Source organism: Magallana gigas, chromosome 9 (assembly GCF_963853765.1).
Source record: "Magallana gigas chromosome 9, xbMagGiga1.1, whole genome shotgun sequence".
Classification (NCBI taxonomy): Eukaryota; Metazoa; Mollusca; class Bivalvia; order Ostreida; family Ostreidae; genus Magallana; species Magallana gigas.
Genome location: NC_088861.1, coordinates 32,907,366 through 32,932,724, shown reverse-complemented (window position 1 = coordinate 32,932,724; position 25,359 = coordinate 32,907,366). Strand labels below are relative to the sequence as shown.

The 25,359-nt window shown below is 34.0% G+C and overlaps 2 protein-coding genes across 3 annotated transcripts in view; both read right to left on the bottom strand.

The window, feature by feature from the left end:
- LOC105317134 (uncharacterized) overlaps positions 1–25,359 on the bottom strand; it is a 162,029-nt gene that overhangs the window by 43,444 nt on the left and 93,226 nt on the right. The window lies entirely within an intron of this gene.
- On the bottom strand, positions 1,115–24,693 carry LOC105328148 (uncharacterized). Its single transcript, XM_066071327.1, has 11 exons — positions 24,057–24,693; positions 23,809–23,901; positions 23,110–23,157; positions 17,304–17,459; positions 16,238–16,360; positions 15,469–15,641; positions 14,893–14,988; positions 11,831–12,059; positions 10,639–10,758; positions 1,662–1,740; positions 1,115–1,214 (listed from the first exon to the last, which is right to left on the bottom strand). The coding sequence occupies exons 7-11, from the start codon at positions 14,965–14,967 to the stop codon at positions 1,115–1,117; spliced, it is 603 nt and encodes a 200-aa protein (XP_065927399.1). The 5' UTR covers positions 14,968–14,988; positions 15,469–15,641; positions 16,238–16,360; positions 17,304–17,459; positions 23,110–23,157; positions 23,809–23,901; positions 24,057–24,693.

Genomic DNA, 25,359 nt, shown 5'->3' with positions numbered 1-25,359 from the left:
TAAACATTTTAAACTTTGAACTCCTCTTGTGGTCCCCAGTATGAAATTGAGGGTCACGGCTTTTATAGTTTAGAATCTATATTATTTGAGGATCCTTATGTTGCGATCTGACAAAATGAAGCATTGTAATTCTCGAGAAGAAGATTTTTAAACATTTTCCATATACATGTATACTTCTACATTAAACTTTTAAACCATCTTTGGCCCCCAGTATTAGTTCATGGGTCACTATTTTAGAACTATTGACTCTACATTATCCAAAGTTGTATGCAAAGTAATCTCAAAAATTGTAGCATTCACAAGAAGATTTTTTAACATGTTACCTATTTCTATATTAAACTTTGACCCCTCTTGGGGCCCCAGTATTAGTTCGGGGATTATGATTTTACCAAATAAGAATCTACATAAGCCACGGAGGCATGCATAGTAATTTTACAAACTGTAACATTGTAGTTCTCGAGAAGAACATTTTTAAACGTTTTCTTTATATTTTTTAAAATGTTAAATTTTTAACCCCTCTTGGTGCCCCAGTATTAGTCCAGGAGTCTCAATTTTTACAAATTAGAATCTACATTATCTAAGGATGTATGCATAGTAATATCCCAAACTGTTGCATTGTAGTTCTTGAAAAGAAGATTTTTAAACATTTTCCTATATAATAATATGTAAAATTTGAACCCCGCTTGGGGTCCTTAAGTTTTGGTCCTGGGTCACAAGTTTTACAATTTAGAATCTTCACTATATATACTAGCTTTTGCGTAAATATTGGCATATCTGGTGCAGCGGTTCTTGAGAAGAAGATTTTTAAACATTTTTCCTATGTCTTTATATGTGTAACTTTGAACCCCGCCTGGGGCCCCTGAGTTTTGGTCCGAGGGTCATGATTTTAACAATTTAGAATTATTTTCACTATATATACAAGCTTTTGTGTAAATATTGTCATTTCTGGTGCAGTGGTTCTTGAGAAAAAGATTTTTAAAGACACACACCCTATACTCACTGTTTCGCAATTATCTCCCCTTTAAAAAGGGTTGTGCCCTTTATTTTGATAATTTACATTCCCTTCCAATAAGGATGCACTGTACCAAATTTGGTTAAATTTGGCCCAGTGGTTTTAGAGAAGAAGTTGAAAATGTGAAATGTTTACAGATGGACGGATGGCAACAGACACCAGGTGGTCAAAAAACCTCACTTGAACCTTTGGTTCAGGTGAGCTGAAAACAGAGAAATAAAATTTAAAATTTTAAGCTCAAATCATGTCTTAATCCCTTTAACAAGATGAAAAATGTATATTGCTTCAATTTTTTTTATAATGTAGTATTCATGGTATTGATTATAATATACCATTGATAGTTTCTTTTTGACTGCAAGCAGGTTTCTGTTGTTAAGTCTATTTACAAGAACTGCCCCCAAACCTGTCCAAATGATTTCAAATTTCATTACACATTTTATTGTGACAGTCATTTATGTTTAATATAAATGACATAAATTCTCAAAAACCTCGTGGGTAAATAGGCATACAAGATTTAACCCCACTTCTCACAGCTAACAAAAATTATATATCCTGCAAAAGATGATGATAACTCAAAAGAAAATGACAAGTTGAATGTACTATTAACTACTGTAAAAGTTAATGAAACAAAGTTGAATAAATTGCATACTTATTCACATCAGTGGCATTTGTTGTTGATAGAGTAGTTATTGCTGTTGTCTTTTTTGTCAACTCATAGCAACCTGGATCTGTACCAAAAGAAAAATACAATACAACTGATCTAGACAAAATGTACAAGTGGCCCCCAAGCAATATGCATTACTATCTACTAGCCTGTTCAAATACAATACTTCTTCTGCACTGAAATTAATATTCACAAAAGGTCACCATTAAAATTGTTTTATTTGCCCACTCCACATCCATTAACAAAAAAGATTTGAACTAAACATGCTTAAAATACTTTTTTTGTAAATCCAAATTTCTGGGGGTGAAACTCATGATTAGATGCTTGCAGTTCTATAATACCATGATTAGCTTTTATATTGTATTCCTGGTGCAACATTTAAAAGCAGAAATTCCACTTACTATCCTGAGGCCCAGATCATTATTAATTATTAATATTAAATATGTTAAACTTAAAGTTTTTAATTAACTTAAATCAGTACTGCTAGAATAGTCATGAACAGATCGATCGACTGCCAAAATAATTCTGAAAGTTAACAACGCAACCTCTTTTTTGGTAACCCTGCATATATCTATGAAAACATCACATAACAATTGAAAGCTTTCGGTGAAGAATCATTTATTTCCATGGGACCAATTTTTGTGGAACTGTATTTTAATTTTTAAATATTCATTGATTTAGATTGAATTTGCACATTTTTTTTCACCCTAAAATAGGGTACCTAGAGGAAGAATGATATTGTGGTGTGAAAATGATTTAATCATGTTATACACTATATAAATTCAGGGTTCAATCATGAATGGTAAACAAGGGGCAAACAGGCCTTAACGGTCACCTGATTACCATAGCCCATACACAGACATATCAAGGAATCTTATATAATTATATGCACTTATTCATGTTGTTTTAAGTTTCATTCTGGAGTAAAGAAAAATTACATGTAAAATACTGTAATGACAACCACCCCCTGTCTGAAATATTTAAAAAAAGGACTATGAAACTCATTATTTTGATGCAAAACTTTAAGATCTGGTCATAATAAAGTGCATGACCTGATATTGAATGGGTGCAAGACTGATAAACACTTATGCCCCCTCCCTTGGAAACATCTGCGAAGAAAACTACGGAAACTACAAATAATTGAAATTTTTACAACTCTGTCCAAAAATGCTCGATTGTACCCAAAATTAAACTTGACCTAGATATTATTATGATAACAAGAGGCCCAGGGGCCACATCGCTCACCTGAGCAACAATTGCCTTAATTCTGATCAAATTACCATTACAGTATCAAAATATCTTGGCAACTAAGTACAATAGATCTTGCTAAAAAAAGTTGAAAATCTGCCAATTTTTATCCACCTCTTTTTTTGGTAAATACCAAGCCCTTTTTGTTGTTGTACCTGTAAGAAGATTTTTCTCTATTCCTATATACTGTGGTTTCATTAATTTTCGTGGGTATCAATTTTCGTGGATTTTCTGAAAACCACAGTTTCAAGGATACATAATTTCGTGGCCAATGATCCTATCAATACAAAATGTTTGTTGAAAGTGAATTTCAATGAACATTTAATTTCAAGGATCAAATTAACAATGAAATCCACGAAAATTGGTATTCAATGAATATTGATGAAACCACAGTACCCCCCCCCCCCCCGCCCCCTCCCATTTCGCGGCCCCCCTTTTCTCTAGGGAATCATGGTTTCATCAAACTTTAATCTGCATAACCTGTGCTTTCACACTAAGTACTGAGTTTGGGACCGAAAACTTTCGCAGAATATTTTTAAAGATTTTCTCTGTATATTCCTATGTAAAAATTCAAACCGCCATCACAGCCCCGCCCTACCACTAGGGACTGTGATTTTGCAAACTTGAATTTACACTACCCGAGGATGCCTCTACACAAGTTTAAGCTTCTTCTAGCCAAATAGTCTTTAAAGAGAAGATTTTTAAAGATTCTCTCAATATATTCCTATGTAAAAAGTCATCCCCCATTGTGGCCTCACCATAACCCCTGGACTATTATTCAAACAAACTTGAATCTATACGATCTGGGGATGCTTCCACTCAAATTTGGGCTTTCCTGGCCTAATAGTTTTGAGAGGAAGATTTTTAAAGATTTTCTCTAGATATAAAAATGTATCCCCCATTGTGGCCCCACCCTACCCCCAGGGACCATGATTGGAATAAACTTGAATCTACATTATCTGAGGATGGTTACACGCCAATTTGAGCTTTCTTGGCCAAATTGTTTTTAGAAGAATTTTTTTTAAAGATTTTTTCTATATACTCCTATGTAAAACTTGATCCCCCAATTGTGGCCCCACCCTACCCCGGTTACCATGATTTGAACAAACTTGAATCTACACTACCTGAGGATGCTTCCATTTTAATTTGAGCTTTCCTGGCCTAATAGTTTTTGAGAAGAAGATTTTTAAAGATTTTCTCTATATATTCCTATGTAAAACTTGATCCCTCTCTTGTGGCCCCACCCTACCCCGGTTACCATAATTTGAACAAACTTGAATCTACACTACCTGAGGATGCTTCCATTTTAATTTGAGCTTTCCTGGCCTAATAGTTTTTGAGAAGAAGATTTTTAAAGATTCTCTCTATATATTCCTATGTAAAACTTGATCCCCCTCTTGTGGCCCCACCCTACCCCGGTTACCATGATTTGAACAAACTTGAATCTTCACTACCTGAGGATGCTTCCATTTTAATTTGAGCTTTCCTGGCCTAATAGTTTTTGAGAAGAAGATTTTTAAAGATTGTCTCTATATATTCCTATGTATAACTTGATCCCCCTCTTGTGGCCCCTCCCTACCCCCAGGGACCATGATTTTAACAATTTTAACCTACACTACCTGAGGGTGCTTCCATTTAAATTTGAGTTTTCCTGGCCTAATAGTTTTTGAGAAGAAGATTTTTAAAGATTTTCTCTATATATTCCTATGTAAAACTTGATCCCCCTCTTGTGGCCCCTCCCTACCCCCAGGGACCATGATTTGAACAAACTTGAATCTACACTACCTGAGGATGCTTCCATTTTAATTTAAGCTTTCCTGGCCTAATAGTTATTGAGAAGAAGATTTTTAAAGGGTACCTGCAGTGCCGGTCAATTTTTGATATAATGGAGATCTATGTGTAAAAACATCATCCTGAAAATTTTACAGCGATCGCATAAGTAGTTTTCGAGATATTTGGGGAAAACCCGATTTCACACCTGAACGAGTTTTGAATCAAGCCGATTTGGCGCGAGATGAACTGTGACGTCACGGGGTCAACGCCGCTGTATGAGAAACTGGAATATCGTGTGAAAACTGTTCGTTTTCTTGCAATGTTTTATCGATATATGAACATTTTTTTCTGTTGTTTTATTTCCTTATCAACCCTGGATGACTAATTATACTGTTGTTTGAGTTTAACCTGTATTTTATCGAACAAAAATGCCGAATTCGGATAATTGTTTGCTTCATGAATTTCGTCAAATGTGTAACACATTTTACATATAAATGCACACCATATGGAGCGAAATGACAATTAATCAAAGCATTATTGTTATAAGAAACATATTTTGTTAATATTGCCATTCTTTCGAATGATTTCCCAGTGACATTATTAACTGATTAATAATATTGATAATACATATTAATGATATTTCGTAAAAGGTAACTCGGGGTCTCTTCCTCGTATAAGGCATAAAATTACAAATGATGTCGCCCGATTATTCAATAATATTGATATCGGACCAATAAAAATCAAAACAGTATGCATTCTTTAACAAACATACACGGGATTATTAACGGATCAAGGCGAAAGTCCAAGATGGCTGCATGATTAAGTCTGTCTCGTATTCTTTTAAAAATACGATAATGGAATTTAATTTTACATTTATTTACATCCTTTGTCAAAATGTTACAGTTTATTTAGATTTCATAATGATTCGTTGTCAGTATTACAATTTAAGCTATACGGAGTTACATGTATTTAAAGAGGTTAATTGCTGACCATAGCGCTCGAAAGAAAGTTGCACTTTATAAAATAAGAAATTATAAAGACCACCGTAATTACTTCCGAAATAATTACTTGATCACATAAAAAAGGTTTCAATTGCTGAATTGTAACTTTGGTCATTATTTTAGTGATTAGATAAGTAACAATAAAGGCATTTACTTCGAACATTAGTTTTACCATTTAATAGTATCATGCATGATTCTTTAATTACTGATTGACGGACTATACACATGTTTTAGCTGACGAATGCTTGATTTTACACAGTCTAATTTATTTTTCTGTTTTATCTTTTAACAATTGAGTAGCTAATTATACACAAATCAATTTACCAGTCTAGAGGTGTGAAACTCTCTTTGTTCACCAGACTCGTGTACCTTGTGTATACATACCCCCAGATACACGTGTGTCTTGAGCAGTGGCTTCGTTAGTTTACCTGTTTACCTGTGTCATTGTCTCGGATCACTCGTGTGTGAAAGATATTATGTAATCAAAAAATGAATAATGAACATAAATCAGCCCATGTAAGCGTTTCAAGATATCGTATTCATCGGTAAAAAGGCGACGAGAATAACAAATTTTAAAATCCTTTAAAAAGAAATCTGATTGTAATAAAATAATAACGGATACAAATTTCTAGATCTACAATACTTAAAATAACAAGATACGTCAAAACATTAGACCTATATCGATCATTTTGGCTGAAAAATCGAATTTAATTTGTATAGCTTTGTAAGGAAATTTCCCTCCCGTTGACCTCGTGACGTCACTTCCGCTGAAGCCTCGTTATCGCCTAATTCTTTTTTCTCTTGATTAAATTTCCCAAAGCAGGTAAAAATAGCCACTTTGAAGAGGCGTAACTCCGTTATTTTTGCACCGATTTTTATGGGGTTTTTTGCATTAAACTTTGGTAAATAAACTCTTTAACATATATTTCACATCGGCTGGGCTGCAGGTACCCTTTAAAGATTTTCTCTATATATTCCTATGTAAAACTTGATCCCCTTCTTGTGGCCTCTCCCTACCACCAGGGACCATGATTTGAACAAACTTTAATCTACACTACCTGAGGATGCTTCCATTTTAATTTGAGCTTTCCTGGCCTAATAGTTTTTGAGAAGAAGATTTTTAAAGATTTTCTCTATATATTCCTTTGTAAAACTTGATCCCCCAATTGTGGCCCCACACTACCCCCAGGGACCATGATTTGAACAAACTTGAATCTACACTACCTGAGGATGCTTCCATTTTAATTTGAGCTTTACTGGCCTTATATTTTTGAGAAGAAGATTTTTAAAGATTTTCTCTATATATTCCTATGTAAAACTTGATCCCCCTCTTGTGGCCCCTCCCTACCCCCGGGGACCATGATTTGAACAAACTTGAATCTACACTATCTGAGGATGCCTCCACACCATTTAAGCTTTTCAGGCCGAATAGTTTTTGAGAAGATTTTTGAAAAATACCAACACATTTTCAATAATTCTCAATTATCTCCCCTTTAAAGAAGGCGTGGCCCTTCATTTGAACAAACTTGAATCCTCTTCACCTAGTGGTGCTTTGTGCCAAATTTGGTTGAAATCTGCCCAGTGGTTCTTGAGAAGAAGATGAAAATGTGAAAAGTTTACAATGACGACAACGACGACAGACAACGGACAAATTGTGATCAGAAAAGCTCACTTGAGCCTTTGGCTCAGGTGAGCTAAAAATATATACAAAATTTTATATGTAATATGTGCATCCTCTGCGAAGAAAATGAATGGAAACTGCAAATAGCTGGAATTTTTCTACGTCCAAGGGGCACAACTTTGTAAAAAATTGCTCAATCGTACCTAAAATCGAACTTGACCTATATATCATTATGATAAACCTGTATACTAAACTTGATTTCAATATGTGCATCCTTTGCGAAGAAAATGAACGGAAACTGTTGGTAAGCCGACTAACACACCGACCAACAGACAGCAGCAAAGCAATATGCCCTCCCTTCTTCGAAGGGGTGAATGCATAATAATTTCCCTGGCATATTTGTTAACTTTCAAGATAGGTTTTATGTGTATTTTTTCATAGATAAACTAAAGTAGGATGGATAGTATACATGATGAATTTAAAACAACCTTCCATCCCCAATCCCCAGGGGCCAGACAGAAACTCTCTCCTTGGGCATTTAACCCCCCCCCCCCCCCAAAAAAAATAACCAGAAACATCTACCTTCTTGTCTCACTTTTCATGCTTCAGGTTTTCAATACTCAACCTTTATTAATTCATCACCATCTGGCATTTATCCAAATATCATTTTACATGTACCGCTTATCACTAGTTATCAGTGATTTTGGTAAGCCAATCATCATGTATTACTTTACTATTAACAAGTCTATTTGTTTATCACTAAATGACCATTTTGGCCACACCCTGCAGTAAGAACCCCTACCCTATACATTATATGACTGTTTTGGCCCTGCCCTAGATTCAAAACCCCTACCTTGGGAGACATAAAAGGATCTTTTGTGAATATCAATTGAATTGACCTATAGGGGATATGGATTTCTTGGAAAAAATCACTTTTGAAAATCGAAGTTTTTTTGTTATTTTCTATTGTACATATTTCTAAATTTTTCGAATTGCATTTTGAACCTATCATGTTGCTCTTGCAATTTTATTATTAATCTTCAAAGTTGGTGAAAACAGCATTTTCTCAGTAAAATGGTACAATTCTGCATGGTTTTTGGTCTAGATATCTTTCAGGACCGCCTGCCCCTAACAAAAATCTAAGATATTTTGATATGTTTTGTTCAAAGGAATAAATTAAGATCATAGAATTTAATTTTTTAAGGGGCACTGGGGGTTGAATTTTGCAAAAAATACGACAAAAATTTTGGAAAGTTCTACACTGATTTCTATCATAGTAGTCTATCTTTACACTGAAGAGTGCAAGTTCTAGATAGCCCAGTAGGTTAAACCGCTAACTCTGTAAATGTAGATTTTTTTTGTGCCCTGGATCAATTCCATCTGTGGGCACATTTTCTTTTTTTCAAATTAACGACATTTATAAACGCATTTTCTTTTTTAAGCAGAATTGTGCATTTTGTATATTCAATTTTGATCTTCTTCCTTTAATGCACCATTGCTCTTTGAATTAAAGATATCGAAGAAAAAAATATATTCTTAACTACATGTAAAAGCAATCAACCGGAACTATACCTTAGTGTAAGCATGCTTAGTTTGAGGACAAGAATCATTCACTGTGTGTAGCTCAAAACAGGTGCCACGTTAAAAAAATAATGCCGAGCAAAAACTGTTGCATTTGCTTTTCCAGAGCATCTATAGAAAATGGTACAATTGTGAGAGAAGTACTGCTAAGTAGATGCAGTCGTTCTTTACAAAGAATGTGTGCATTGGTGACATGTTATGCCAAAAATGCAGGAGGAAGGTTTATAGATTAGAAAAAATGGGGGTGGTTCAGTTAGAATTTGAAATCCGCCCCCTTGTCATCCCAGCATCAGATAAGTCCCTTTATACAAAGGATGCAGCTGTTAATATGAAAAAAAGTTCAGTTGAATCTATGGTAAATGATGATTTTAAGTGTTCGAATGCCTCATAAAGTCCTTCTACATCTTCCTGATATTTCTGTTAAAAAAATTAAGGTGACGTGCATCAGTTGTAGCAAAGAGTCAAAGGGTTTGTGACTTTTGAAATCGCGTCACACGAGACTTTCGATAGTTGCTTTCATGTCCCTGGTTGTAAATAAACGCATAAAAAGAACATGTATCATAGAAAGTAAACTATATACTGAACTTGCAATTCTAAACTTATCGTTAGTTTGATCAATGCTTAAATTGAAAAGTGCTGCTAGAATCGCATGTTGTGTGTTGTTTTGATGCAACATACCGTTTTCCGTGCAAACTTTATAAAAGTTGGGAAGGTTTTACGAGAGCCGGATGAATAACTATTTAATTAAGAAGAACATAGAATTCTAGCAGCGGTTTTGATTGAACTGAGATGTTTTGCCTTCACTTGGTATGTTTATTTGAATTTGGAAACCGTGGGGTAGTGTTGTTCTATCTCATTTTATGTTACTAAGGAATATATGTAAGCTATTTATAGTTGTCACATGATAATGCACCAATGTAATGTACTACCAAATTTTATTGCACTGACATCTATTTTAAAGGATAATACTAAGTTTTTGATCTTATTTAAAATAGTCTATTAATTTCACGATTTTGAATATAACAGTCAAAATAAGACACTAAATTGCCCATATGCTTCCTTAACACCGCAGCGCACAGAAAAGAAAAACTTTACTTTTGGACACTATAAATATGAACTAGTTTACGATAATTTGGAGACGCAATGAAAATGAGAAATTATTGAGCCTTGGTCAAATTTTAGAATTATAAAACTGTAAAAATTATGCTTGTCAGCATCATTGTCATTATAATGAGTAATGCTTAACAAGTTCAAACAGCTGGTGAAGGACCCGTACAGTGGGAACAATGGGTGACACTCAGTTACTTGTATCTCATTTATGACATGTTGTCTCGCAGTCCAGTAGTATTAAACATTCTGGTCTTAACATGATGGATAAAATAAATAATTATCATGAATTTATTCAATATATGTTTGTATTTCGCTTTTTAAAACACCCAGTTCTGTATTTAGCACGTGCGTAAGGTTAGAACTAAATAAATGGCTTCATAATAACATCTGCTAAGACCAATTTTAAAACCCGTCCGTCAAGCCGGAAAATTCCGAACTCTTGAAAACTCGAACTCTTGAAACCTCAAAGTTTTTCCCTGGTCCCATGGACTTCGAGCTATCGAGAGTTACCTGTATTGAATTCCGGATAAATTGAAATAACCTGAATGGTCCCCTGCATTTCAATATATATAGAGTTGGCTGTATGTTCATAGATGAGTAGAAAATTGAAGTAACATCTAAAACTTACACTTGTAGGCATCTGTTGATTGGTATCCAAGTGGACATGGATTTTTTGTAAACTGTGTACAGTTTGTTCTGAAGCTTTGTTGAATAATATTTCCACCTAAATTGTATTCTGTACAGTAACCTGCAAATAGATACATTGTAAGCATAACAGTTTGTATCATTAATAAATCACTATATTATATAGCATGATATTTAATTTATATTCTTTTTAATTGTAGGGTAATTAAATATTATTTTTAATATTACACTTTAATTTAAAGATTATTGTTCAAAAACGAATTCCAATATATGGCATGCCTTAACAAAGAGTGTCTTAAATTCTAAGCCTCTACAAGGTATAATTGCTGAGAAATCTTTGACAATTTTTTTTATGGACAGACAGACACATTGATGGACAGACAGAAACAGTATGATAAAACAGGATACCCCACCTCCTAAGGAGCAGGGGTATAACAGATTGTTTTGGAGGTCCTGAGAGAACAGTCGCATAATAGACTTGAAATTGACAAGATTTTTAAATTTGGTGTTGAATTTTTACATTCTAGCTATATGTATCTTTACTCATGATCAATGTGGGGTTAGAACCAGCGACCTTTGGGTTACTGGTCTAATCTCTATGACCACTGAGCCATGTGTTGCACTTATAAATGTTGGGCCCTGAAGTATTTCTTTTACTGATTAGTTAAGTGGTATTAAATGTATTAACAATGTAAATTTGGTTACCTTATTATTTAATCATAAAATAGAATTTCATCTTGCCTGACTCTAAAGTGTTTTTTTTTTTTTTTTAATTTCCTCAAAGTGTTCCACAATATTATATTTTGTAAAAAAAAAAATATATAATGTTATACATAGAAGGCCAATATAATTATTGTTTGTTCGGAATTGCCTCCCGCCTCATTGAAATACCTCCAACTTTTTTTATATGGATATTTTTATTTTTACCAATTTTCAATTAGTTAAATTCAAGTTAAAAAAAAAATTCCCCTCCCTCTTTCCCGGGTCTAGAAACCTCCAGCCGGTGATTCAAAACGAACAATTTTTTAAGGATGGCCCTATTTAAAAGAAATATAAAGATCCTACATAATTAATATTGTTGCAAGTCTCTCTGGAAAATATCTAAGTAAAAATAGAGGGTTTATACATTATTGTGCCATAAAACATGTAAAATTAGCTAATATATCAAATCCTACCCGACACTATGATCCTGCTATAGGCGCATACTTCTAGCGTCTGATTAACAAATGCATTGATGACACAGTGATACACAAGACTCCTAGGTTCATCACAGTGACTGGCATAGACTGAGCAGTTCTTTCTCACTGCAGCCTCCCTCCATTGCTCCTCAGTGTCAGGACAGTCATCTACAGCCTGCACAGTTGATCTTGATACTGAACAGGAGTCACTTATTGCTATTGATTCCTGAAAGAGAAAGATACATACTGGGTATATTAATATAAAATAGACTGAAAGTGTATGAGTATAAGACCCTTTAATGGTACCTTTAAATTCTTACTAGATACAGATTTTCTTCTCGGTAAGAACAGAATTATAGCTATAAGTATCATAGTTCATGTGTGCAACCATTTTATTCCATGTAAGTTCTAGATATTATGATTTCATACACTGAGCTAGTTCAGCATGAACTTTGAATTGGTACTTATGTTAGTGAGATAAATCAATGACAGAATGCTTTAACTTTTAATAAATAATGCATACTATACATAAAGACTGCAAATAACCAGAAAAGAATTTACTACATACAGACATATAATTGAAAGATTTACAAGAAAAAATGTCAAAATGTTTACAATATTATGTGTTTATTTGTTTTATCAATAAAATTGAAGTCCTGATTGATATAAATGTTTGACAGGTTGGATCTTTTAAAATTATATCGGACAGGTATTATAATAGATATTTAATATGTATAAATAGGTAAAACTGTCTACTGGTCTGTAAACAATATCAAAGACAAATAAACACAACGTACACTCTGTATTTTAAATGGAAAAAGATAAACAATAACACAGATTTGAGAGATCCCTATCACCTTTTACTATCATGATACATGTATAAGATCTTAGACTCTCTACTATTTAAACAGGTCATGGTTTTATCTAATCCATGAATCAAGTTCTGGCATGCTTCCAATACAAATATACTTAATTAATCTACTCAGGTACTAAACACATCAACTTCTAAAGTGAACTTTATTTATTTTACAACAATTGATAAACAAGTTCTACAACTTATATTAATATCTCTTGTTGGCACGGATGTTAGCGCGAGGGGTCATTGGTGTGGGAAGAAGCCGGAGAACCCGAAGAGAACCCATATGTCCAAGCGGGCAACCGCCATACCCTATCATATACAACCACTGTCGATCACAAAGATCGAACTCCGTGAGAAGTGAGTGCAATGTCCACTACGCTACTTGGACACATCAACTTCCATCATTTATCCCACAGTTAGGTATTTATACATTAGGAAATAATGATTTTTTTCTTAATGTTCAATATTCTTTTTAAAAATACAACTAAATAACATATTCAAAAGAAAAAAATGATATCATACATGTATATGTACTTAATGGAAGAAGAGGCCCTTGTTGTAAGGTCGAAAGAATCATGCAAGGGATTCTTATAGTAGGGGGGGGGGGGGGGTGGGGAGTGAGTTAGTATGCCCCTCCCCCCTCTGAAAAATTCAACCTTAGAAAGTTACTGCAAAGTGGCCTCTAACAGCCCCTGATGAACAAAATTATCCTTTGGATCCCCCTGGGGAATTAGATCTGTGCATGGGGATGACCAATTTATCAAACAAATAATTACCCTGTAAGTGCCTTTGAGTGGATCAGGAAGTCATACATGTACTGAATAACTATATGTATACATGTTAAATGATTTGCCATGTTAAAACCTATGCATCATACATTAAAGCAGTAAATGACTGTTAAACAAATTAAATAGGTAAACAATCTTTAACATTGTTTATACCACAGTAGTCTCCTAATATTTTGAACACACATGTATTCCTTCACTTCACAATTTAAACAGACTTGTCAATACGGTCATTCAAAGTCATTTATTTTAATAAATGTACTAAGTCAAAGAGCTTATATTATAAAGATGATTTAAAGAAGCTTATCAGTAATCTTTGACCATCTAATCTTTGACCATCATGCTCCAATGGAATCAATAAATAAATTTAAATGTCAGACCTATACCTATATATACATGCAATAAAAGCAGTTCTATTACATTAAACTTAATTGAACACTTGCAAGGTGCCTTATACAGACCACTTCATGACAATAAGTATAAACAGTACATAACACTTAAGCTTCAAGTGTTTTTAACCGGGAATTAGAACATGACCCACTTTTTCATCCAATCAGCAGTCACTATATTTCCTATTAAGTGATGTTTTTAATCATTAAGAATTTCGTTAAGTTTACAGCAACGTCAAATTTCGATTGACAGCTTAAAAAGCGGTAAACAAAAGAGAGATAATTGATTAGTTTAGAAATTTTGATCAGCTAATGAAAAAAGGGGTTATGTTCTAAGTAAGTTAGATCATATTAAGTTAAATTTACGCGATTAAGAAGGGGCTCGGTTGCTTCCCTCCCTCCATCTCCATCTTAGTTGCATAAATCTTACTCAATATGATCTAACTAACTATTACCTAAACAATGAAAGTTGATGATACTGCACACTGTTAACATGGTTAACTTAATTGACACAAATGTTTAGCAAAAAGAATCCAAAACTTGACAGTCAGAGAAATTTAAATTTTGAAACAAGTAAGATTACACTTCATATGTTACCATTAACAATACCTTATTAATCACTTATAAATCTATGCCATTTAGTCCTCTTATTTTCTGTTCTTGTAAGTGAGAGATGGGTGTGTATTTATATATTCTTTTTAATATTAATTTAGATTTAATCTTTCATACATGTATCAAATCATTTTAAATTTTAAAAGCTGGCATTGAGGCAGCAGTGCTTGGATTAGATAGAATGTTCTATCGTTAAGATTAGCTAGCATATTATAGATTAACTCTGGATAATTATTGAGATGTACTCAAAGTAGCATCTTAAACAAATATCAAAAATGTGCAGATTGGTCACCATGGTCACATATTTTTATTGCATGACAGCCTTTTCTCCTGTGGAAGAAGACGGTTAGACATTTGGTATCTTACACTTTGATACAATGCATGGCATGAGCAACGCGACGCAAAAATATTTACCCAAAGTCCATGTCCAAGTATTACAAACAGCATTGCGATCAAGTTTAATCGCATGCGATTCTGGAATCCACTCATTATTGTAGCTGATCTATCTTTCTATTTTAAAAAAAAAAATTTGACGAAAAATGGACAGAAAAGTATTCTTAGCATCTAAAATGTACGTGAAACAATGATCAGAATCATGGGGTATTATGGCCACTGCACAGGTTTCGGTTTCTAATCATGAGCATTTTTTGGAAAAATTAAATAAATGCAAAGAAGCTTTGTACAATGTACTTACTGATAAAATAATTAAAATAAACTAGATTATGTGGTTTTTCTGACCAAATTTTAGAAAAAGTTCTTTGTTACCGAGTGCGACTAAAATGGGCAACAAAATATGGGCCGGATTCCATAGTGAAATTACAATCGGCTATCTTTAGAAAAACTGTTTACTTGTAAAACTTTCAGCGGAGACATTTTATGTTGTTATAGATAAGTACTTTTGAAGTTTTCATGCAGTACAAATACGTAAAATTCCAGCAATCTACAAAAACCCGATTTTTGAAAATCCCGGCTCGGACCGCATATCGCTACCTTTTTAGTTATTCCATTCGGCAAACCTCGGGCGATTCCGTAACATCGATACGAATCAGTTTAATTAAGGTGTGGTGCATGGCGACTAGCCTGTGCATTACAGATGGGAGCTCTAACTCGTTCGGCACCTGACTTTGAGCGTCTATTTCATACCCGCATCGTATGGATCTGGTCTACCTCCGATGAAATAAAAATATGCTTAAAATTACTTTTGTAAGATTGGCTGTGTCAGTGTTTGTAAAGACGTAATAAAAAAAACACATTACATTAAATATAATGATAAAACCACCTGCTTTTGATGAATGATTTCAAACTACTCGACCGTAAACGTAGAAACGGGACCAAGCACACCCCCCCCCCCCCTTTTCATCAAAGTACATGTATATCACAAAAGGAAAATAAGTTTTGGTATCTAGATCTCCTTTAATTGTTAAAAATCTAATGCTTGCGATGTTAGGGTACGCAGATCCGCAACATCCCACAAACCCCTTTCGAAAAAGACTATTCACAGAGAACTACGGCAACCATATTACAAGATTTCCATTAAGAAATTTTCAGAATGTTATTATTATTTAAAGTAAATCCTGACAGAGCACGTCAAACATATACAAGTACACATGCGCGGATCAAGGGGGGGGGGGAGGAGGGGATTTATTATTTTTATTATTATTTTATTCGGAACCCCCCCCCCCCCTCCCATAAACACAATAACCCCCCCCCCCCCCCCCTTGAAAAAAATTCCGCACATGTTAAAAATAAATTTATATACCTATTAATAAGCTAATATTTTATTTGGCTAATTCAGCTGGCACTGCCGGATCCGGTATTTCGCTCAACCATGCATGTATGTTACATACGTATGTCTGCAATCTCTCAGCTGTATGCCCAAACACTGTTGAATTGAAATGAATTGATGTTTAAAAACAAAATAAAACTTATGATTAATTCATATAATTTTAAAATATCGATTCTAGAAACTATTTATTTTACATTGTACATGTATCTGAAATCTAGGTAATAAACCTGTTATGTATGGACTGTTGTGTATGGACTATTTTTATATGTAGAATCTATCTTTTAGGCATTTCTATCTAATATCTGTAATCTTGTATGCCCTCTGGGCCCAAAATTGGAAATAAACTATTATTATTACTATTATAAACCTGTTAAAGCATGCAGCAGGACACCGGATAGCGCAAATGTTTAAAAACAAATTTTTAAGAGAGAAATGCTATCCACAGGATCCGTGACCCTACAGTAAAAATTACTAAGCACAAATTTGTATATTTTGAAAATGTACCTTCTTTAAAGCCAGATGACACGTTCCTCATATTTACATAACCTTTTACAGGAATTTGTTATTGATTTACTACTACTACTACCTTGACAAGCTTTCTTGCAAAAAATGAGGGTACCTTAATTACCAGGCATTTGTGCAAGATACTAGAATATGCAATTTGATTCCAATAAATCATTTTAAAAATGATAATAAATAATAATGATTTTCATTTTTTGAGGAACGTGTCGTCCGACCTTCAAGGAAACTAATTAACAAAATCCTTCTTAAAAACATTCATGTAAATAATTACTTATTGTACTCATGTTGAAAAAGATAACGGATAGAACTTCATTATCATGTTTAGGTTATTACAATTGACCGAAATGTCATGCACCAATAAATTAAAATTTTAGGAAAAAAATCTATAGAGCATAAATTATGCGTATAAACATACTAACTTGTATAATTGAAAATAGTTATATAACTATATAATATAATCATTCCACATTATATCGCTTGCATATACATGTTTACTCAATACACATAAGTAACATACGAGATTTTGAACCCTTTTCCACGCAGACATCTTCCCCCATATATCCAGACTAAGTAAAAATATGTATTTTGAATAGTTGGTTTTTACACTCGCTTGCCTCTTTTCTTCCCCGCCATATCAGATATTGACGCATTTCGCAGCACGAAAACATCATTTCTGTAAAATAAAAATAGTGTAAAGCATAATTAAAATGCGGGAAGTTTTAGCAAAGAAATGAATTCCTTTACAATGGCAGTGGTATATGTAGCACATCTCTCACCTTAAACACTTGAGAAGACACATGTAGTTTTATATACACGCATGCTTATATTTCAAGATTTAATGTTCTTAATTTTTTTGTATGAAGAAAGTATATCTGGTGTATCTAAGTCGATAACCTTTACGGTACAGTGTACATACTGAATAGTTTAGAACATACCGAGAACCAGTGCATGGGTTTGACATTTTTTCCAATTATGATAATCGACGTTCTCTGTTAATGCTCAATTAACATAGAAAACATAAATAATAATTCAAAAGACGGAACACTGCTAGACACTCTGGGAAGCAGCATCTAGGATCAATAGGACATATATTGGCGTGTGTGTGTGTGTGTGTGTGGGGGGGGGGGGGGTTATGCCTTTAGCTGTGCATTTAAACAATAAAAATGCCTTCTTTGGTGATCGATCAATGCGGGGTATGACGGTACCCGGGTTACGTTATTTTTCATTTATTTTTAACAATGAACGCTACATGTACCTGTATAAACCTCATGAACCATCAACGCATTGTATTAATTGTCTATATTTACATCTTTTTATTAACCAATGAAGAAATCTATCGTATACCTAAAAAGTAAGTAAAATTATCTAAATAAATTTCAGTAGATGTACATAGACACAACACTTTTTGCATTCTATTTACATGCACGTGTTACATTTTTTTCTCAGATGTTTCTAGGTGAATAAGGGAATGACTTTTTACATTCACTTAAAAAGTTTACATTTGTGTCATACTGAGAAGAATTTAAATGAAACAGTATTAATTAGAATTAACAATATGATATGAAAGTGGCTTACATTTTATTCTAAGATACGTTATGAAACTTTTGCGAAACAGGTATGACAAATTTTAGGTACTTCCTAAGTTATAACTTAGGCATATCTTAAGTTCTATCTTAGGAAACATCTAAGGAAATCCTTTGCATCTTGAGGACGATTTTGCATATATATATATATATATATATATATATATATATATATATATATATATATATATATATATATATATATATATATATATATATATATATATATATATATATATACACACACACACGATAAGTCGATAACCGAGATTAAAGTGATAATAGTGTATACGTACATTTGTATTATCTAATAGCTTTGGGTACTAATATTCCGTGAACTGAATATTTTAGTTTAATTACTTATTATATATATCTGAATGGATATTGTTTTACAAGCACTTCTTCTTCCTTTTAAAAAGGGGTACCAAGTACAGATTATATACGTTCTTGTGTTTTGTTTCGTTGATTGACATTTCATGATAGTTTATGCACGTGTATCCTTAGTAAACAAATTTAAGTCTAGTAGCATACTGGCATGATACATTTTGTACAATATGACATCAGATAAGAAAAAATAACTACTTTGCATATTTTATAGAAAGGTGGAATCAATTCACATTTACCTATAGTTGCCCGAATAACCGACTTCCATACATGTAGATAAAGAGAAACTCTAGCTGGGGGAATGCATCATAATCTGAGTTTGGTATGAACGTTAGCTTATTCCTACCTTTACGTATACATATGTAACTGCTGTTTTCAATCCTTAAGTCACATGAGCAATTCTAGAAATGGAACCCCTTCCAACCCAGGCAAACATAATTATTATCAGAACGGTTAGCTTTTTCCGATAGTGTCACGTTCAATTCTGTCAGCTACGTTATGCATATTAACAAGAAATTGCGTGACAACAATAACATCACATTGTTTGTCCAATGGGGAAGAGAGGGGGAAAAACTTAAAATTTCTTGTTCTACATGTATATACCGATGCATTATGAATCTAGTATATACACAAGTATGTAATCGTAAGGAGTTGGGTTCGCTCTTCTTGTAGTTGTACCAATCGGTGTTTTGGATTTTTTTTAGATAAATGTTTATTAGTAGAAATATTCATTTATAAAGTGGTGTATATCGATATTTAATAGTTTGCCCACTGTTATATCTAAATTCCAACACATAGATAAAATGTCCACTAGATCTTAAAACGATTGTGCCCAGCGTAATTAACAACAAGTTATAATAAGTTATAAAGACATGAACTTGGTTCAGTGTAACTACATGAATCAAATACAGTGTGGCGTAATAAACAGCAAGTTAAATTGTTCAATGTAATGTGAACTTGGTTTAGTGTAACTATCAAATGCAGTATATATGTTGTTGAGGGCTCTTTTTTAATGAAGTCTGTTCTCAAATAATACATGAATGCCACTGTCGCTGTCATTCAATCTTAAAGAGTGAGATACCTGATCATGAATGGTAAAAGATTCCAAAGTTGTTTTGCATTTTGTTACCTATATATTTATTCGTGGTTGAAATATCAGCCGAGGTATAGTGTGCATGATTTACTTCTTTTTTTTTTTTAGGTTTTTGGGAGGTAAAATGACACGAGATAAACATTGTCCGCCAGTCGCTTTTGTGTCCTTTTATGGTTGGCACGGTTTAACTCTTACATGAACCTGCATTTCTCATTTCGGTAAATTTCAACATTCATCATGATAAAGAAAACACTGCATGGTTAGGAAAATATGATTGATTTAAAATACCCGTTCAATATGTCCTATACAAATTTAGAGCAAGGTTAACTTGACTGTAAATATTTAATCTAGGCATGTCTTTATATAAAAAGTATCACTGTTTAAACCTCAATTTATTGATTTTGCCTTTGCACCCCCTGAAAAGTATACTACCGGTAGTACATGTACATCATTTCAATTCAAATAGCAGAATGCTAGTAATTGGTGCATCACCGCTGCGCAAGTTTACGCTATTTAATCTTATACCGATTGTTTGGAAACAACACTCCTTTTACTTCTTCCATGTAAATGAATTATAGTAGTTAACCTTGGATGACCTTTAAACAACTTTGATTAATATTCATGTCTGAAGAATTGTTTATCATGAAAGCAAAATCTACTTTATTTGTTTGAATTTAATTGCCTATTTAACAGTGGAGTAATTGTATATGATTTCGCTAATTGTCTGTAAAATACATATATTTCATTTCAACTTTGGTTATGTTAATGAAGAAAAAAAAAACATTGTTGATTGTTATACTTTCATATTAAATACTGAAATCTGATTGGTTAAGACGCAGTTAATAATATTTTCTATTACCCTCAGCGTTAGCAACGCACTAAGCAACGGGTAAAATTAAAAATGTTACATGCGCGAAAATTATGCACGTACGGTTCGCTGTAGAATTCACGTTATTCCTATATAAAAGCAGTAAAATTTTCTTAAAAATTAAGACATTCAGTATAACAAAATAAATAATGCCTGTTTGGGAGGATAACAGTTGAAATTAACACCCCTCGAAAACCATTGTCAACCTCCGCTTCGCGTCGGTTGACAATGGTTTTCTCGGGGTGTCAATTTCAACTGTTACCCTCCCAAACAGGCACTATTTATATACTGTTAAATATTTACACTAAGAATCTACACGGTCACAAGACAAACTCTGACCCGCAGGTAATACCGACATGCAACACACATTTACTAGTCGCAATTTACATCCATATATAAATTTCAATTCAATCATTTATTTGATTTCAGTCGTTGAAATCATATATAATGTCAGTTAGCAGTAAGTCTGTCGCTCCCGGTCTGGAAAAAAAAATTCGGAATAAATCAAAACTAGCGAAATTTTTTGCGACATAAATTACAACTTTTTAAAACGTTTACGTACAGAATTGTAGTTCCCAGATCGTCTATCCGAATTTTTCAGACCTGGAGGTACAGACCTGTAGCTAAACGTCAGTTAGTTAATAAAGATCATTTTGTTCCATAGCGACCTTGGTATAGCCATAATACGATTCGGTGTCTTTAGACATCAATCAACAGAAACGTTTGACGTGTCAAACTGTTTTATAGACACACTGTAAACCAATAAGGTGGACCCCCCTCTCTCTCTCTCTCTCTCTCTCTCTCTCTCTCTCTCTCTCTCTCTCTCTCTCTCTCTCTCTCTTAAAAGCAAGTGAAATAAAACCTAAGCATTCTAAGTGTAATCAAGAGGCCCAAGGGTCTTCTCGGTGACCTGGGTAACTGCAGTGTGGAGTTTGCAATGTATATTCATGTGCATTTTAATTAATTACAGGGCTAATGAAATCATTTTTAATATTCCGAGACGGTTTAATCCAATTAACTTTCTAATTCTAAAAACAAATATTGAAAAAATTTAGCATAACACACTGTGACATAATTGAACAAATCTTAAGTACAAAAAATATATAAGCAGTCGGAATTACACCACCCCACCCTATTAGATATTTAAAACCCTGCCCTAAAATGTAAAGACAGTGCTCCTGTATGGCTCAGAAACATGGAGGATGAATGTATCTACAACAAACAGGATCCATACTTTTACCAACTCATGTCTGAGACGTACCCTCCAGATCAGATGACATGACAAAATAAGTAACACAGATTTGTGGCAGAGAACAAGCCAAGCTCCTATTGAGGAAGAAATAATGAAGAGAAGGTGGGGGTGGATAGGGTATTCACTACGCACCACAAGATAACATCATGAGGCAAGCCCTATCCTGGAAACCCCAAAGGAAAACGAAAGAGGGGTAGGCCAAGAAACACCTGGCGGAGAGATTTAGAGACGGATATAGAGACTGAACAGATTGCACAGGATAGAGGGGCATGGAGAAATCTTGCCAGCGGCCTATGCCCCAGAAGGGGTAGCAGGCATAAGTAAGTATGTAAGTCTTCCTCATTATAGCTATACGTACTTAGTTAATGAGCTTTTAAAATACCCAGGAGCAACGGAGAAAATTTACAAAGAATTAATGTATTTTCACTATATAATCATTAGAGCCTCGCCCTAGAAACAGAACCCATGATCCAGGGGCCATAAAATTCACAATTTTGGAAGAGGCATACTATGTACTTAGTTTACACCAGAACCTGTGACAATGGGGCCATAAATTTCACAATTTGGTAGAGGGTTCAATGCTTTTTACCAACAGTTTAACTGTTTGATGCCCAGGAGTAAAAAGAAGATTTTTAAAGATTGCATTAATTTTTATGGTTTTTGATGGTTTTACTCCCACCCTCAGCTCCCCCCCCCCCCGGGGGGGGGGCAGGGGCCATGAATTTCACGATGTTTACTCCCGTTCATCCATAAATGCTTTATGCCAAAATTGATTAAAAGCGGTTCAGTAGCTTAAAATGTTTAAATGTTAACGCACGACGGACGACGCATAACGCACGACGGCGGACGAAAACAGATAGCAATAGGTCACCTGAGTTAAGCAGATACATGTAAGATCTTCCAAATATCGACATTACATATGCATATGTACATTTGACTCGGTTCAGACATGTTGATTTATTTATAATTTTCGTTTACTTGTAATTCATTTCAACAGTGGGGAAATGTGCATCAAAAAGATCAAGTATAGTATCTCAATTCTGTATTTTGTTAATACCGATAATTTATCAATACCATCCACAATCTGGCGATAGCTAGTGGTAATAAACCGTTTGTTATGTTATACGTATATTCTGTTCTTACCTTGAGATAATTTGATCTACACCCTTTTCTTCAATGCTAGAACTTCTCCTGTTTGGCGAAAAATAGAACTGTGAAAGAAGCAAACTTTCTGCTTCTTCATGCAGAACGCAAATACAGATTCACTGAACATTTGCAAATTAATAGATCCCTACCGAGATATCTGTCTCCATTATTCAACGCCAATTTGATTAATACTGATGTTATCTATGTTTTATTTGTATTTTAACACCACTGAATAGTCCGTTGAGATGTCACTTTAAGCGGTTCTCTTTCGATATAGAGTAAGTGTATTTCAAAGGAAGAGAATTAGACAGGTAATGTATGGAAGGGAATCAACATTTTTCAATCCAAATATCTTCGAGTTAAAAAAGTTTTAAAAAGTCCCAATTAATCTGTCTCAATTTGGCTTCTCGGTCGCCTATGATCTTTCTACACTACTGTTTTGATAAAGCTCCAAACGAACCGAATATATAGAAACATCTAAGATTCTCTCTCTCTCTCTCTCTCTCTCTCTCTCTCTCTTGTAGTTTGTAGTGTCACTAAATCATATCCCTAATTGCTTCCAATCAGCAATCGGTTATATGGGGCGCAAAGCAAAGAAATACTAACCATGTAAAGCGAATTATTATAGCCAAATGAGAAAAAAATAAACTAAACACAACTAAAAAACATTCTGTTTATGTTTAAATAGTGACGTACCTATCTTGGAAAAAACCAAGTCAAAACGGATTGCACGAGCCTATAAATAGGTACAATCATGGCATATCCCCTGATCATTCCAAATTAGAACACCTGAAACGTCAACAGAAAAAAATTGACATGTATGGATACAAGAAACAAAATCAAAGTGTACTATATGTACATGCATTAAAACGCAAGTAGATTGTTGAACATACGCACATCTGCATTGTAACTTGTCCCTGTTTAGATTTCACACGTGAACCCACCTGCTTGCATCTGTGTAATGTGTCGATACACCCATGACTGTCTCAATGTCTCTTAATTTTACATCGAAGTAAAAGATATCGGTTTAAGCAAGTTCAGCACGTTACATGTCTTGTTAAAAACCAAACGTCAAACATAACAAAATCGACCTCCCTTGTAATAACTTAATTGAAGTCGCATATCTCTCATATTGAACGAACGTTTAGAATGATAATCCACACACACGCCTTAAAACCAAGATTCGATAGAGGAACAATTCAAACTTCAGTGAGATCGATGCCGATGTCGGCTTCTAAGAGTCTAAAAAAGGATATATCACGAGGTACGATTTCTGTGCTGTATGATGTCCCAGCATTAACATATAAATCCACTCCGCGACTCCTGCATGCCGACAACACAAGCTTTGGAAATGTTACAATTGACAATTGACGGTTCACATTCGTAAGTTAAAAAAGTAGCAAAAGTGACACAATATCCTGTTACAGAACACATTAAACACACAGGTAAGAATTGACTGGGTACATATGTAAAATAATTCCCGTGTTCTATAACGAAGAGGAATATCACATGAACACCTGTCAACTTTTATCACATTTTGTAGCTTTGCATCCTTCAGAAAATTTTGATAACCTTTCGTGTTATGAGGTGTATGTTTTATCTACAATGCAAAACGCCTCGATGGTCAAATGCTCTTAAACTGATTGACTGGTTTTATCACAAATCATATATCTTTTCAATTAAATCAATTTTTTGTAGAACTGTACATCTGTGTCTCCACTCATTTTGATAAATTTACATTCCACATATATTTTGCATGTAAAGCTACTGCAGATATAGCAGCATAACATAGTCAGGGTACTAAAAGGTTAAATCACGAGTTTTAATTGTGACGTCACAAACCTTGAACGCTGATAAATACAACGTCACAAGCGAAAATCAAACGCGCGTTATTCAATTTGTAAGCCCACACCGTTGCAGTTATGAGACTATATCTTTCAAAAAATAAGGATGCAATACTTAAATAAAAGCAGTAAGCACAGAATATATATACATATGTCGCTGTTAATGCCCGGCATTGCATACTCTGACAGCAAATCTAAATAAACTTTTGCTTATAGGTTTATAATTATGGCCGTTTATCACCAATTAGGACCTACACAAAACTCGTTTAGCTTACTGAATTCATTTCACATTTACGTTATTTCAAAGTTTTACAGACACCCCGCTCTCATACGTTAAACAGATTAAAAGATAAAAGCATAATTATCAACCAGGTAATTTGATTCAACTTAATTCAAAGGTAGG